This window comes from Python bivittatus, unplaced genomic scaffold (genome assembly GCF_059951505.1).
Source record: "Python bivittatus isolate LINGU-HERP-01145 unplaced genomic scaffold, Pbiv_v1 ctg000020_np1212, whole genome shotgun sequence".
Taxonomy (NCBI): domain Eukaryota; kingdom Metazoa; phylum Chordata; class Lepidosauria; order Squamata; family Pythonidae; genus Python; species Python bivittatus.
This window is the reverse complement of record NW_028277030.1, coordinates 64,570,799-64,584,753: the sequence shown is the minus strand read 5'-3', so window position 1 is coordinate 64,584,753 and position 13,955 is coordinate 64,570,799. Positions and strand designations below refer to the sequence as shown.

The window sequence follows — 13,955 nt, the reverse complement described above, 5'->3', positions numbered from 1 at the left end:
GTTGGATTTCACACTAAATTTGGTAACACGTATTCACAAATAGAAATCAATAATCTGACCTGAGTAACATTGTTCAACTTGCTGAATTATTAAAAAAGCAAACTTTTAAATACCTTGGATATTGAGAGAATATCAAAGATCATTAGACGTCCTAGCTCTCAAATTTTATTGCTTTGAGACTTTATATCAGCAGAAAGATGAAATAAAAAGTAGTGATAGATAATTCAATACCTGGAAGTCCCTTCACTGAAATGGATGCTGGCAAGATAGTTGACTTAGATATTTGATATTTGTGAGGCTTAGTTTGTGTGTGATTCTAAATTCTCATCACTAGATCACTATCTCATGATAGACAGACAGACAGACAGATTGATAGCACCATACATGGAAGTCAGACAGAACGTGGGGATATGCCTACAGGCAAACACAATTTTTCATAGTGTCCACATGCCATGAGTCAAATATTTTCACTCTAGATTTGTCACATAAACATCCAAATAAATTTTTCAGGAGTGACTCATTGAAAATGAGTATAACACAGTAGCAATGTGGAATTCTTGATCATGGTATTTCTGTTTTTTAGGAAGAATAGAAAATACAGTGACCAACAATATCACCATAATATGGCACCACCTGTTGCAAATTTAACTGTGAAAACTCAGAGAATGCGGAATTCAAACATGCATTGCCTCTTTTTGGTAGTGCTATTTGAAGTTAATATATTTCCTTGCAATGAGGATAGTTGTTGCATTCTGTTCTTCCTTCAGTAAATGTTGAAGAAGAAATATAACAATCTACAATGTATTGTTCCTAACTCTTCCCACATGCAATAAAAATATATATTTAAGTGATGAAAATCAGTGGCTTGGTATTATACTGAGTTATATGCAATCTAATATCTAACAATACCATAAGGCGAATAAACAGAAGAATAATTAGTGAAATACAGTAGCAATATAATTATTCAGTGATTTAGTAGAAAACAAAAAAAGCTAGGAAAACAGAACAGAGGCAATGTAGCATCTCATTAAAATCTGGAGTTGCAATAGGATAACAGATAAGAAATGCCACTTGTGCTAAAAAGTACAGTTTCCTTAGCATCTAACATATTCACTTTTTCAGAAGACTGGGATAGTTTTAAATTACATATAATGTCCAGAAGACAAATTGAGCAACCAGTAAAGGCACAACACATCACCATGCTTACAGTATTTGAAAGAACCATACTATATAGTTTGAGATCCTCCAAATTTAAGTTGCTGAGAAGTCTATGGGGGATAGGATAATATGTTCTAGGGAAGCATATTTTGTTTGAGCTCAGAACTTTTATTCCAACAGCCCTTTCCTGGATTGGGATGCCCTGTGAACAGTCACTCATGCCCTTGTTATCTCCCAGATAGACTACTGCAATACGCTCTACATGGGGCTACCCTTGAAGAGTATCCAGAAGCTTCAGCTGGTCCAGAGTGCGGCCGCGCAAGCAATTTTTGGGGCCTGAAGAAGGACCCATATAACACCTTTTCTCCGTGAGCTGCATTGGGTACCAGTTTGCTTCCGGGTCCAATTCAAGGTGTTGGTTATCACCGTTAAAGCCCTACATGGCATAGGACCAGGTTACCTGAAGGACTGCCTCGCCCCCATGATTTCAACCTATCCCACCCGATCTCACAGAGAGGGCATGCTCCGGATCCCCGCAGTAAAAGAACTTCGATTAGCGGGGTCCAGAAGGCGGGCCTTCTCTGTTGTACCCCCCGCCCTTTGGAACATCTTGCCCCTGGGGGTGAGACAGGCCCCCTCACTCCAGGCCTTTCAGAGGGATTTGAAGACCTGGCTCTGCCATCTGGCCTGGGGCAGGGAGGGAGGATATCAAAAATGGGGTTGGCTGGCCCCTTAGCAGCCTGGTGTGGCCTCTATCGGCCTCTTGGATTTTTTAGCCTTTTTTATCTTTCTCTTTGTACTTTGGTTTTATAATCTTTTAATTATGTATTGCCGATTTTAGTTTGTTGTAAGCCGCCCAGAGTCCCCCGTTGTGGGGAGATGCGCGGGGACAAGTCAAATTAATAATAATAACAACAACAACATAGAACACAAGCCATTTTGAGTTTTGTTCTGTAGGAATATTTGGAGGTGGCTTGAGTGTTCCACTGTTCATCAGAACAATGCTCAAAAGTTTCCAAATATTCCAGCCTTAGGAAACAATCAGAACTCAGAAATAGCTTCTGCTTTCTTATTTTTCACCCCATGGTCACCTCACCGGATATCCATGCTACTTTGGGCATGTTTGTCTACCATCCAAAGTTACTGAACAACTGGCCTGAGATGATCAGTCTTCAAATATTTTTGAAAACATTAAAATAATCCTCCATCAGAAACCATGGAAATACAGCTCTGTTCTCACCCACTGAATAATTTAAATGTACTATCACCAAAGCTTTATTCTCAACAGTGGAGTTTTCAATTTTCATAAACCTTTTGGTCAGTCAGGCAATAGATTATACATCTGAGGCAGCAACCAATCTTTTAAAAATTCCTTTCAATTATTATACCTCTATGTGATGTTCTTAATATGTTGAATTTTTTATTGACCAATATTTCTGTAGGCATTAACATCCCACTTTACTTAGCAAGATCAACGAACAGATTTGACATCATGTATTTCTTTTGCAGCTTGCTTACCTGCTAAGCATATGCCCAGCAAAAGGAACAGTGTTGTTCTTTACTGATGTTTGTGACTACACATATGGATGGCTTCTAAATACCCCCCAAAAGCTGCTGTGATTAATTGCATGAATAACAAACATTACAGCAAGACACAAGAACATGCCTAGTGCACACATCCCCTCCCCTCAAGTTCCACAAACAACCCTAAATCTACATAGAAGCTTTGTATTTTAGATACACCCTGAAACTCGATATCAGAGGGGACATCTGCGTGCACACAGTGCATATGCACACCAACACTTAACAAACTAACCATAACAACACCGTACTAGTACTCTTTACATTCACAGGTACCTCAATATTAGCAATACTTGTGTGCAAAGCACAGACGTACCTAGATATACCATGTATTATCTGCCAGCAAAATAAAACACAAGACATACACACAACCTACCCATTCCCATGAACTCTAACCTCCCCAAAAGAAGCAAACAAAAAGCCAAGAACAAACTATCAGTCCATGACTAGACAGGCTGGTTTTATTGGCCACGTGCTTCTTCCATCTCAAAATGCTACTTGCATACATTTCATCCCATCTAGAAGAATAGTAGCAGGTTCAATAACTGTTCCATAATGATATACTGGAAAATTTGCAAAAAACAAACCAACCCACATTCAATCCAAAGTCCAATGTCTATACTCAGAACAATTTGGAACACTTGATATAGCACCATTCAAAAAACGTATTTTATGATCAAAACACTTGAAATGTCCATTTCAGAGTTAGAATATTTGAAGACTGTAATATTTTATACATCTCTATTAAGTTCTGCAAGTTCCCCAATCTGTGTTGGAGAGAAACAGAACTTGTGGCAGCATGTATTCGTTCATTACTGTTATTTCCATGCCACTCTAAAATGGCAGGTTTTCGAGATCCATTTCAATGGAGATTTATGGATAATTTACTTTGGGAATTAGAAGGAAGAGTGTGTTCCTATTGGTTCTACATTGGCTTTTGAATGATCTGCTATAGTATCTGATCAAGCCACTTGGTGAGATGGAAGGTACAGTATTGTTTTATGGGAACTCTACTCTTGAATGGGGGAATGAGTACAGGAGGTAGTGCTATGGTATGGTATAGTATAAATCAGTTTCTAGCTTGTCCCCATTTAACATGAACATGAAACAGCTGTACTCATTCCAGAGTATTCTGCTCAACCCACACACTGGATTGTTTTTCACATTCAATGAAAATTCCCCAAACTGTTCAGATTCTAGGATCTGATGGTTGCAATGGACTAGACAAAAATAAAGAAGCTGAATTTACCTGAGACCCGATTACTCAAAAGGCAGATCAAGGAACCAGAATCTAGCTTAAAGTGGACTTCTCCAAATACTCAAGTTTACCATCTTGGTATATTTATGGATTTAGACCTGAACGTGAATGCCTGCATTTCAAATGTCTAAGTGTGTGTCTCCGTAAGTACGGCCAGTAAACCTCCTGAAGGTGTCAAATGGTGGCATACCTTAGTTACAATTTTCTTGGATTACTCCAACATGCTTTTTGTGGAGTTACCTCTAACAATGATTCAAAAACTAGAATTCTGGTCTAGAATTCTATGGGCTGCTATTTCCTAGATTGAGAACTTATTACAACATGGCTGGGCTGTTTTCCAGCCTAATTAAAATAATGGTTATGGCCTATAAAGCCTTATGATTTAAGAGGAAGTTATTTTTCTTTATAAACCTGGCTAGTCTATAAGACTTTCAAAACACTTTGTTACTGATATTTCAGGAAGGTACACTGAGTTTGCAGTTAAACTTACAATCTTTCCGTCTTACGATATTTAAAGTCACTTGTGTAATTCATTTAATTTAGGAATTCATGGGCTTTCTAGGTTTGTAGAATATACTCAAGGGTGTCCGATTTGGATGATATTCACATAGCTCTGCAGAGGTTGCCCAAGATCTTTACTGACAAGTAAAGAAAGATATATAAAACATCTGTGCTGGAGTCTCCAAGAACCCACAGGTAGTCCTCGCTTAACGTCCACTCATTCAGTAACTGAAGTTATGACGGTGCTGAATGAGGGGCACTTATGAAGGGTCCTCATAGTTGGGTTGTTGCAGCATCCCTGCAGTCACATGATTGCAATTTGGGCACTTGGTGACTGGCTCACAATTACAATGTCACAGCGTCCTGGCATCACGTGACTGTCATTTGCACCTTCACTGCCGGCTTCCAACAAGCAAAGTCAATGGGGAAGCCAGCAAGAGGTCACAAATGGTGATCACGTGACTGTAGGGTGCTCCGATTGCATGGGATTTGCCTAATAGCAGCGACTGGGACTGCCATCATAAGTTGGTGCAGTCACATGACGTTGCGCCTTATGATGGTGTCACTTAGCAATGGAGTTCCTGGTCCCAATTACCATTGGTAAGCGAGGACTACCTGAACTGAAATCATAATAGACAATATTGGACTAGAAAAAATTATCTGAGTGAATAGAAAGGAGTCTCATATGTTATTATTATATTCAAAGTTACTTGGTGTTTTTTTTTGTTTAAAAACTTGTTTAACTGTACTATCCCATGTTGGCTGAACAGTCAAATGACCAGGCTGCTAACAAGAACAGGAGTGCAAAGCCACAAGCCCCCTGAACTTAGAGGCAAATTGAAAGCAGAGTCCAGAGGCCAAGCCAATACACCTACAAAGCTTAACAAAGCTGAACACTTACAAAGTAGAAACAAAGCTGAAGCATCAAACGGAATTCATAGTCCAGAGTGGATCAAAGGGTGGAGTGCCCAGAGTTCAGCAGGTAACTGGGAAGTCTGAAGCAAGCCTATCCTTTGAAAAATGGAAAGGTGGAGAAATAATCAATTAAATAGAATAGATTCAGCTACTAAAGACAAAAAGATCTGTCCCTTAATTTTGTGCTCACAGATTTGCTATTACATAGTCACCCAAACGGCCAGATCTTTTAAGTGTTGAGACACTAGTTCATAGACTTCCAAACCTTGACCATGTTATAGTAGATATTCATCTTTGGGTAAGCAGTCTTCTAAAGAAAGCAGCCTAACTAATATCAGCAGTAAACACACACGTGCGCGCACACACACACATACACATACAACTATGCCTCTAGATACTGTTCTTCAAAGGCATTACAACTATATAATCTTGAGCGATATATAACACATGTGCAGCATAATTCTTTCCAATATGTATTAATTGTAATGTACTTGCATATTATTGGAGGAGCCATCTGCTGAAAAGTGTCCCATTTATAATATTTACGATACAACATTGCTTTGTGACATTTCTTGTGATCATTTATAAAGAGGAACAAATCTTACTGAGGATTAATTTGGCATACTTCCAACTAAAGTGCATGTTTAACATTTCAAAAGTCCCAGATATTATTAGTCAAAACTTTTCATAACAGAGAAATTTCAAACGGAGTTTAAAAGAATGAAACTTGTTAGAGCTTACTCATACTCACCATATTGCAATGTTATCACAGTTGTGGGATGAGATTTAGGATGGGGCAATGTCTTTTCCTCCTGATCTTCTCTTCCTGATGGAAGAGAGTGGGGTACCTGGATATAGAATCAACAAATTCTTTTCCACTCCCATTTGTTTCATGGGGTGTGTGTTTGTAATGTCTTCTTTCAACTTCATCCACCACAATTCATGAGTTGGTATTAGTGCTGCCATTGCAAGAGAGATCTATTAACATCCAAGTCTCATTGCAGATGCCAACCGTCTTTTTCACTGACCAACATACCTTGATCCAGCCTTCCTTCTGATTATCTCCCTTTGTTATCCACTTGTCTGTCTTTTGCAATCATGGTTTGTTCCATGAGTGGGGTTATTTTATAGGCAGGCAAGATTGGATGCAGCTACCAGCTACCCATAGAAGGGACAGATGGAAGCCTTAAAGGCAAACTTATGTTTAAAAGAGAATAAATGCTCTATTTAAGGTGCATATTTAAAAAAACAACAGTGCAGGATTGCAAGTATATTCACAATACATAATTGGAAGAAATGACTTCCAAAAATAAGAAGCAGACCTTTTGAGGAGGGGGGAAAAAGAGAGGAAATAGCCTTTTAATATTTAAAGGAACTGAACTGAAAAGCAAAGGGGAAGGGAGTAGAGGAACCCCTTTCTCTTTCTCTCCTCCCTCTAACCATTCACCCCTCTACATTCCTTTGAAACTCCCATGCACAAATAAGGGTTGGTGGATAATAAATGTCGATCTTCTCTAACATACCTTGATCTGATTATTCCCACATCTCTATCAGCTTTTCTCTCATTATCATGGCTTATTCTTGGAGCGTGCTTTTTATATGTAGGCAAGGTTTAAAACAGGTTTATAGGTAGGCAAGGTTTTAAACATCTGTTTAAAAGGGAGTAAAGGGTTCCTTTAAGGTATCTAGTTAACAAGCAGAACACCATTAGAACTACACAAGCAATACCTGATTGAAAGAAATTACTTCCCCAAATAAGAAGCATATCTTACAGGGAGGGGCAAAAGAAGAAATATTGTTTTAATCTTTAAAAGAACTGAACTGCCTATGAGCATCGATTCCTCTACATTGCTTTGAAACTACAAAACACAAATATGGGATGGTGGGGAACAATTCCATGTTGGCTAGTCTAGGCACAGTTGCCTTGCAGCAGTCCTGCTCTTTTTTCACTAAAAGCAGATGGATCCAGAATGGCTCATCTCCTGCACAGCCTCTCCCAGATCAACCCACCAAACCTCAACCAACATCAGCTGCCTATTAGCCAAGTCAGGATGTCTTCTTTAAACAAGGACAAGCCAGACCCAAGACAACACTTCAGATTTCAGACAGCGCTGCTCAGAAATGGGCACATTTCTGCTGATCATGTAAACAAAAAGGTATTTCATTTCAAGAACACTCAAAATGGTTTGGGCCAAAACCATTTTGCACAATCCTTTTATTCTGACATAAGTCTAGACACTTTGTCTGGTTATAAGTTCTGATTGTGTACTGAAAAAAATAACCCCCCCCAAACTCCAAAAACTTCACCTTGCCCTTATTCTGCCCCCTAAAGGGGCAAAATGACTTTTGGGGAGGGGGGTTGGGGGAATAAGTACATTTCCTTTCCTCTGGCAAAGATCATGTACTTTGACCATTATGATTAAAGTAATTTATATAATTAGAATTTCATTAAATTTATTCTAGCCACCCACTCTAGCAGACTCTGGACAGCTTACAAAATGTTGCACTAAACTAAAACAATTAAAAACACAGACAAAACAAAACAACCCAAACTAAAAACAATCATTAAAATATTAATGGTTAGAAAACCTTACATGGAAAGAAAAAGCCATGTTTTGTCTGTACTCTGGAGCAAGATCATCATCCAGAGGTGTTGAGTCGGGCAGCATACACGTTTAATACATTATTATTATTATCACAATGAGCATTTGTATACAGAAGGGGAAAAAAGCAGAAGCTTGCCCTTGCCCTGGAGTAAACCCCCATAGTGTGGGGAATAATAAACTGGGTTTAGAGGAAAACAACAACAGAGCCTTACTACTGCACAGGATCGCTCACTCGAACGGGAGTAACAAAAGTGTTTGACGAAAGAACCAAACAAACTACACGCCCCAGCACTACCACAACAGCCTTAACTCACGCTGTAGCAGCATCTTTATATAGATGCTTACTGGCCACACCCCCTTTCCTCGCCTGGGCCAATAGGAGCACAGGGGGGCGTGGCGTTTGTGCTAGCGACTCTGGCGCGGAAGCACTGCCCCCGTTTCTTCTTCCTGAGTGCTTCGCTACTTTCTCATCCGCTGTTGTTGCCGCCGCCGTTGCCGCCATCGCCGGATCCGCCTAGCTTCAAAGCCCGGGCATTTTCCAGGGATCCGGATTCCCAGCTACTGGCTGGAGTGCTCAGCAAAACACAGACGAATGGTAAATCCTAATTCCCCATCCAAGCCGCTGATACTCCATAGGGTTATCCGTGTTACTGAGATTTCAAAATCATTGTCCTGTTTCCCGTGTCCGGTGCTCCATAATCAAACCCCACTTGGGGTGCTTTTACATCCACGCGTTCAAGGGAGCGGCGGACTCTGATATTTCAGCGTTGTGTCATCGCCCGGTCATTGCCCTCCTTAGTGGGTCTCGCATTTCTTGCTTGGCTTCCCGACATTGTGTTAACTCCAAGCTCATCCCCTTAAAATCAAGAGAATGTCAGCACGCAATTTGATACTTCAAGTGTGATGAGTATACTTGGAAGGAAGTCTTACTGGGCTCAGTGGGACTTAAGCCAAATTCAGCTTGCCCCTTTTGTAAAAAGTGGGTACTCTACATTTGCTGGTTGATGGCAGCAGGTGGCAGCGCCTAATCGACAGTGGCTGATACTGGAAGAGCTAAACCGGATTAAGCTTGATTAGGACTTGGATGGGAGATCAGCCCCTAAGACCATATGCTAATATCTCCAAAGAATGCAGGGATAAATTACTTCTATATTGTTGCCAACCCCCCCAACCTGTATGTGTCCCTGTAGTGACCAGGTACTAACTGGGTTCACAAGAGGTTCCCATGGCTGCTTATGGTTTTATGGCTTCACTGGAATGTGAATTTCATTCAGTGAAATTAATATTGTCTTACTGAAGTTGTTATTCTCTGTTAAGTGAATAACGTTTTGTACTGCACGTGCCTTCTATTTATAGTAATTCCTGTCAGTCGGGACAGGCTGTAAAAATGGTAAAATAATAATTCCAAGTGATGTCCTTGTCCTACTGTCCTTCTCAGTCTTGTATGAAATTTTTGCTCATTTAGGATATGCAGTGCAGCAAATCTCTAGCAAGAATCTGTGGATATACTCTAAACTGGCCATATCCATGGCTGGAAAACAATTAGATTATATTCTAATTATTTCTCAGCCAGAGACAAAATACAACTGGGATCGTATATTCCACTTATTATTCCACATCTTCAGTTACATATGTTTTTTCTTTCCTTTTTTCTTTTTAGGGAGGGGGTGTCCTTTGTTGTTCCATTTAGTAGTTACTAAATGATCAAATGTTGATCAGTTGATAAGTCAAATCTTATCAAGTTATTATTATTATTATTAGATTTTTATCCCACTGTTTTTATATATTAACTCAAGGTGGCAAACATACCTAATACTCCTGCCTCCTATTTTCTCCACAACAACAACCCTGTGAGGTGGGTGGACTGAGAGAGTGTCTGGCCCAAAGTCACCCAGCTGGCTTTCCTGCCTAAGGGAGGGCCTGGAACTCACAGCCTCCTGGTTTCTAGGCCAGCACCTTAACTACTACACCAAACTACACCAAGCATGGGGCCAGGTTACCTAAGGGACCGCCTCTCCCCATGACTTCAACCTGTCCCACCAGATTACACAGAGAGGGCATGCTTTGGACCCCCTCAGTGAAAGAACTTCGATTAGCGGGGTCCAGAAGGCGGGCCTTTTCTGCGGTAGCCCCCACCCTTTGGAACATTCTCCCCCCGGAGGTGCGATTGGCCCCCTTACTCCTGGCCTTCTGAAGGGCTTTGAAGACCTGGTTCTGCCACTTGGCCTGGGGTGGGGAGGGAATACTTCAAGCAGGGGGATGACTAGCCCCATAGTGGCCAGCTGTCCGCAGCCTGATTTTCCATCCTCTTGGATTTTTCTTTTTTAGTATTGTTCTAATTTTGGATGTACTATGTATTTTATATATATTTATAGTTTTAATGTTTTTTTAAGTCGCCCAGAGTCCCCTATTGTGGGGGAGATGGGCAGGGGAGAAATCCAACAAATAAAACAGGCTCTCTTAATAATTGATTAATTAACAATGTAATTATTAATTGAGAAATGATAAAAATATTTATGCTGATTTCAAGAAATAACTTGGCTATTGTGGAAAGGAACCTCAAATTCTGCCCTAATAAGTCAAAAGAGGCGCAAGCCATCTTTAGTTGGGACTCCTCTTTATTAGCCAGACAAGACGATTAGGAGGATTTGGTACTCTAATGGTCACTTTCCATTTTTCATGTACTTGGTAGACAAAATTAAAGTGTTGGTTATGAATCCTGTTTTGTTTGTAAACATTTGATTGTAGTTTAGATGTCATGAAGCAAGAAGTAAGCCCAGATTCATAGAATTTTGGCTTAGAGTTATATGGGAACTATATCAATTATACTAATTAGCGGGTAACATTTTTAATTCCATTCTTTCCCCCTGAAGTTGGGCACGTGGTTCCTCTTCTGCCTTTTGCTCTCTTGCTGCAGAAGGAGGTGGAATATCTGAGTCTAGAAATAGAGATACCCCTATCCTGTGACTTCCTTTTTAAATCTTTAGGGTATTATTCATACTGTTCGGCTTCTATGTGTATACAAGTAATATTTATTTATTTATTTTTATACCACCATATTCCTGAAGGACTCCAGATAGTTTACAGTGTAAAACAGTGAAATATAACCCCATGATAAATTGAAACCCATACACCATTAAATGTACTATTATAACTCTTTAATATGTGTCACCATTCAACTATGATCTGAAACATTCTCTCCTGAAGAATCCCATGTTTAACATTTTCTTTAATACCAGGAGAGATGGTGCTATATGGATTTCCCAAAGAGGCTGTTCCAGAGGATAGGGCCATAACTGAAAAACTGTAATTTCTGATCTCTGAATCTCTGATGGGGGGGGGGGGGAGGACTTTCAGCATCCCCACACAGGATATACAGATCAGACAGGTAGGTTCTATTTACTTGGTAGCTGGTTAATAAGATCTAGGAGGGGTAGAACTCTCATATTTTGCTTCCGTGTTTCTTTCTGTAGATGTCTCATTTTTCTTGTGAAGATGAAGCTCTCTTGCAGCCTATGCTCAGACAGTTATTGCAAAGTGTCAAAGAGAAAATCACAGGAGCACCATCGGTAGAGTGTGCAGAAGAGATTCTACTCCATTTGGAAGAAACAGATGAAAACTTTCATAAGTATATATTTTTTTACATGATTTAAGTGATATTGTGATAACTTTAAAAGAGAAACTCTTCCTGAAGATAATGTCTGGTACTCCTGAATGTTATTTATATATGAGGCAGTTGATTTAACAATTAATATATTACAATCATGCAGATAATATTTATTTATTATCCATTTTTCTTGACTGACCCAATCTTGAAAGCCTCTGGATGGCAAACAACAAAATTTAAAATTAATACAGTAGTTATCAGAAAACATAAACCTATCTTTTAAAAATCCAAGCCATAACACGATTTGTCTGCCCACCTATGTGTAGTTGCCTGTATTTCCTTAAGAAAAATAAAGACCATCTCTGGTATCTATTAAATCTATTAAAATGGCAGTACAGGTAGTCCTCAGGTTATGATGGCAAAGTGGTCGTAAAGCATGACCTCGCATGACTACATCATTTAGTGATGGCAATCCCAACATTCCCCATTGTCAGTGTAACCCCAAGATGCATGGGTTGTTAAGCAGGAAGCAGCGGGAGTCCCAGGTAAGGAGCAGGAGGTGCTGCCAGGGAGTGGGGGAGGGTGGGGGAGGCCCAGCACAGGCCATGCACAAGTGCAGGGAGGCTGGGGGGAGCGGGGTGCTATGCTGTGCAACCGCAGGGAGGCCAGGGGAAGCAGGGTGCTGTGTGAGTGCAGGGAGGCCAGGGGAAGTAGGGCACTGTGCAAGCACAGAGAGGTTGAGGGGACTTAAAGGAGTGACTTGCAACCTTCCCTGCTGACTTCCGCATTGATTTTCTTGTGGGAAGCCGGTAGGGAAGGTCACAAATGGCAGTTGTGACCGTGGGGCACTGCAACTGTCATGTGAGCTGGTTACCAAGTCTCTGAATTGCAATCATGTGACCACGGGGTGGTGTGAAGGCTGGAATTTTGAGAACAACTTTGTTGCAACTTCAAATGGTCACTGAACGAGTGGTCAGTAAGTGAGGACTACCTGTAGTTTCATTATTTTTTCTTTTTCAAGTGACTAATGGTGAGCAAGAGAGCCAGTTTGGTGTAGTGGTTAAGGCACCAAGCTAGAAACCAGGAAACTGTGAGTGGTAATTCCTGCCTTAGGCACAAAGCCTGCTGTGTGATCTTTGGCCAGTCACTCTCAGCTGTAGGAAGAAGGCAATGCAAACCACTTCTGAAATCTTGCCAAGAAAACTGCAGGGACTTGTCCAGGCAGTCACCAGGTGTCATGTGATTTGAAGGTGTGTGTGCGTGCACACACACACACACACAAAATATGACAAGCTACTTTGGAAAGCCCTGATTTTTATGTATAAATCTTGTAAATTTTGTTCCTAATAGATATGAATTGCAGCATCTCAAGTTTTGGAATATGGCATCCAATGGGTCCTTGGATTTATTTCCTGTATTATTCCAACCATCAGATTCTCTAGCTAATCATGTTGTTTAATTAATGAAAAAGACATTCAGCATTTTCAGTTGACGTACAGGTCTTAAATGCTATTAAATTTCTGTGAATTTAATATCCAGTTTCACTTCACCTCTGAAATTCTTCCAAAATTTTCTTAACTAATGTTTCATGTACTCCTTACCATAGTTGTGGAATATTCTTACAGTAACTTGAAATAAGTTTATTGTTAAAAAGACAAATTGAAATGTAGCATAATGTTTGATACATTTTAATTGTTTTTACAGCTATGAATTTGTAAAATATCTTAGAGAATATATCAGTAACATCTTGGGGTCCGTAATAGAAGAAGAAACTGAAAAATGTACCTCAGCCCAAAATCAGGGAGAAGGTTCAAATTATGACACTCTTGTACAGCATGTTACTAAAAAGACTCGGGAATCAAAGGAGTGAGTATATGTAGAAATGCATCTGAAACTCAATTTCCAAAAGAGAATGACTAATTAAATTGTTCAATTCTCCTTATTTTGAGTTCAAGTGCCTGATAACACTCCTTATTTTTTTTTCTGAATATCATAATTACTTTGAAAATTGTATTTCTGCCTTCTTGTTTACCTTGTTCCTTGTTTATCAGTTTACTGTTGGCTTTACATATTTGAAGAAAGCTGCCTGTTTTCAAATAAGTATGTAGCTCCTATTTCATATACATACACTGGCTTAACACTTCTGTGCTTTCAAAATAACATTCTTTGGTTATGAAGTTCAGGCAGATAGGAACTACTGAAAAGTGACAGGGTCCCTGGCCATTAAACTTGTCATTATGCAACGTATGCTTTTCTGCACTGAACAAAGGTTTAGTATTGATTGCTAAAATGGCCCCATGCAGGTTTATGATTCTATCCCTGTTTTCCT

At 39.9% G+C, this 13,955-nt stretch overlaps 1 protein-coding gene across 2 annotated transcripts in view; it reads left to right on the top strand.

The window, feature by feature from the left end:
• Positions 1 to 8,468: 8,468 nt before the first annotated feature.
• Positions 8,469 to 13,955, top strand: part of TBC1D32 (TBC1 domain family member 32) — a 98,030-nt gene continuing 92,543 nt past the window's right edge. For both annotated transcript variants that reach the window (XM_088139995.1, XM_088139991.1), the window contains exons 1-3: positions 8,469 to 8,614; positions 11,493 to 11,647; positions 13,331 to 13,492. In XM_088139995.1, coding sequence (XP_087996121.1) covers positions 8,612 to 8,614; positions 11,493 to 11,647; positions 13,331 to 13,492 — 320 coding nt within the window. In that variant the 5' untranslated portion in view covers positions 8,469 to 8,611. The remainder of the gene's footprint in view (positions 8,615 to 11,492; positions 11,648 to 13,330; positions 13,493 to 13,955) is intronic.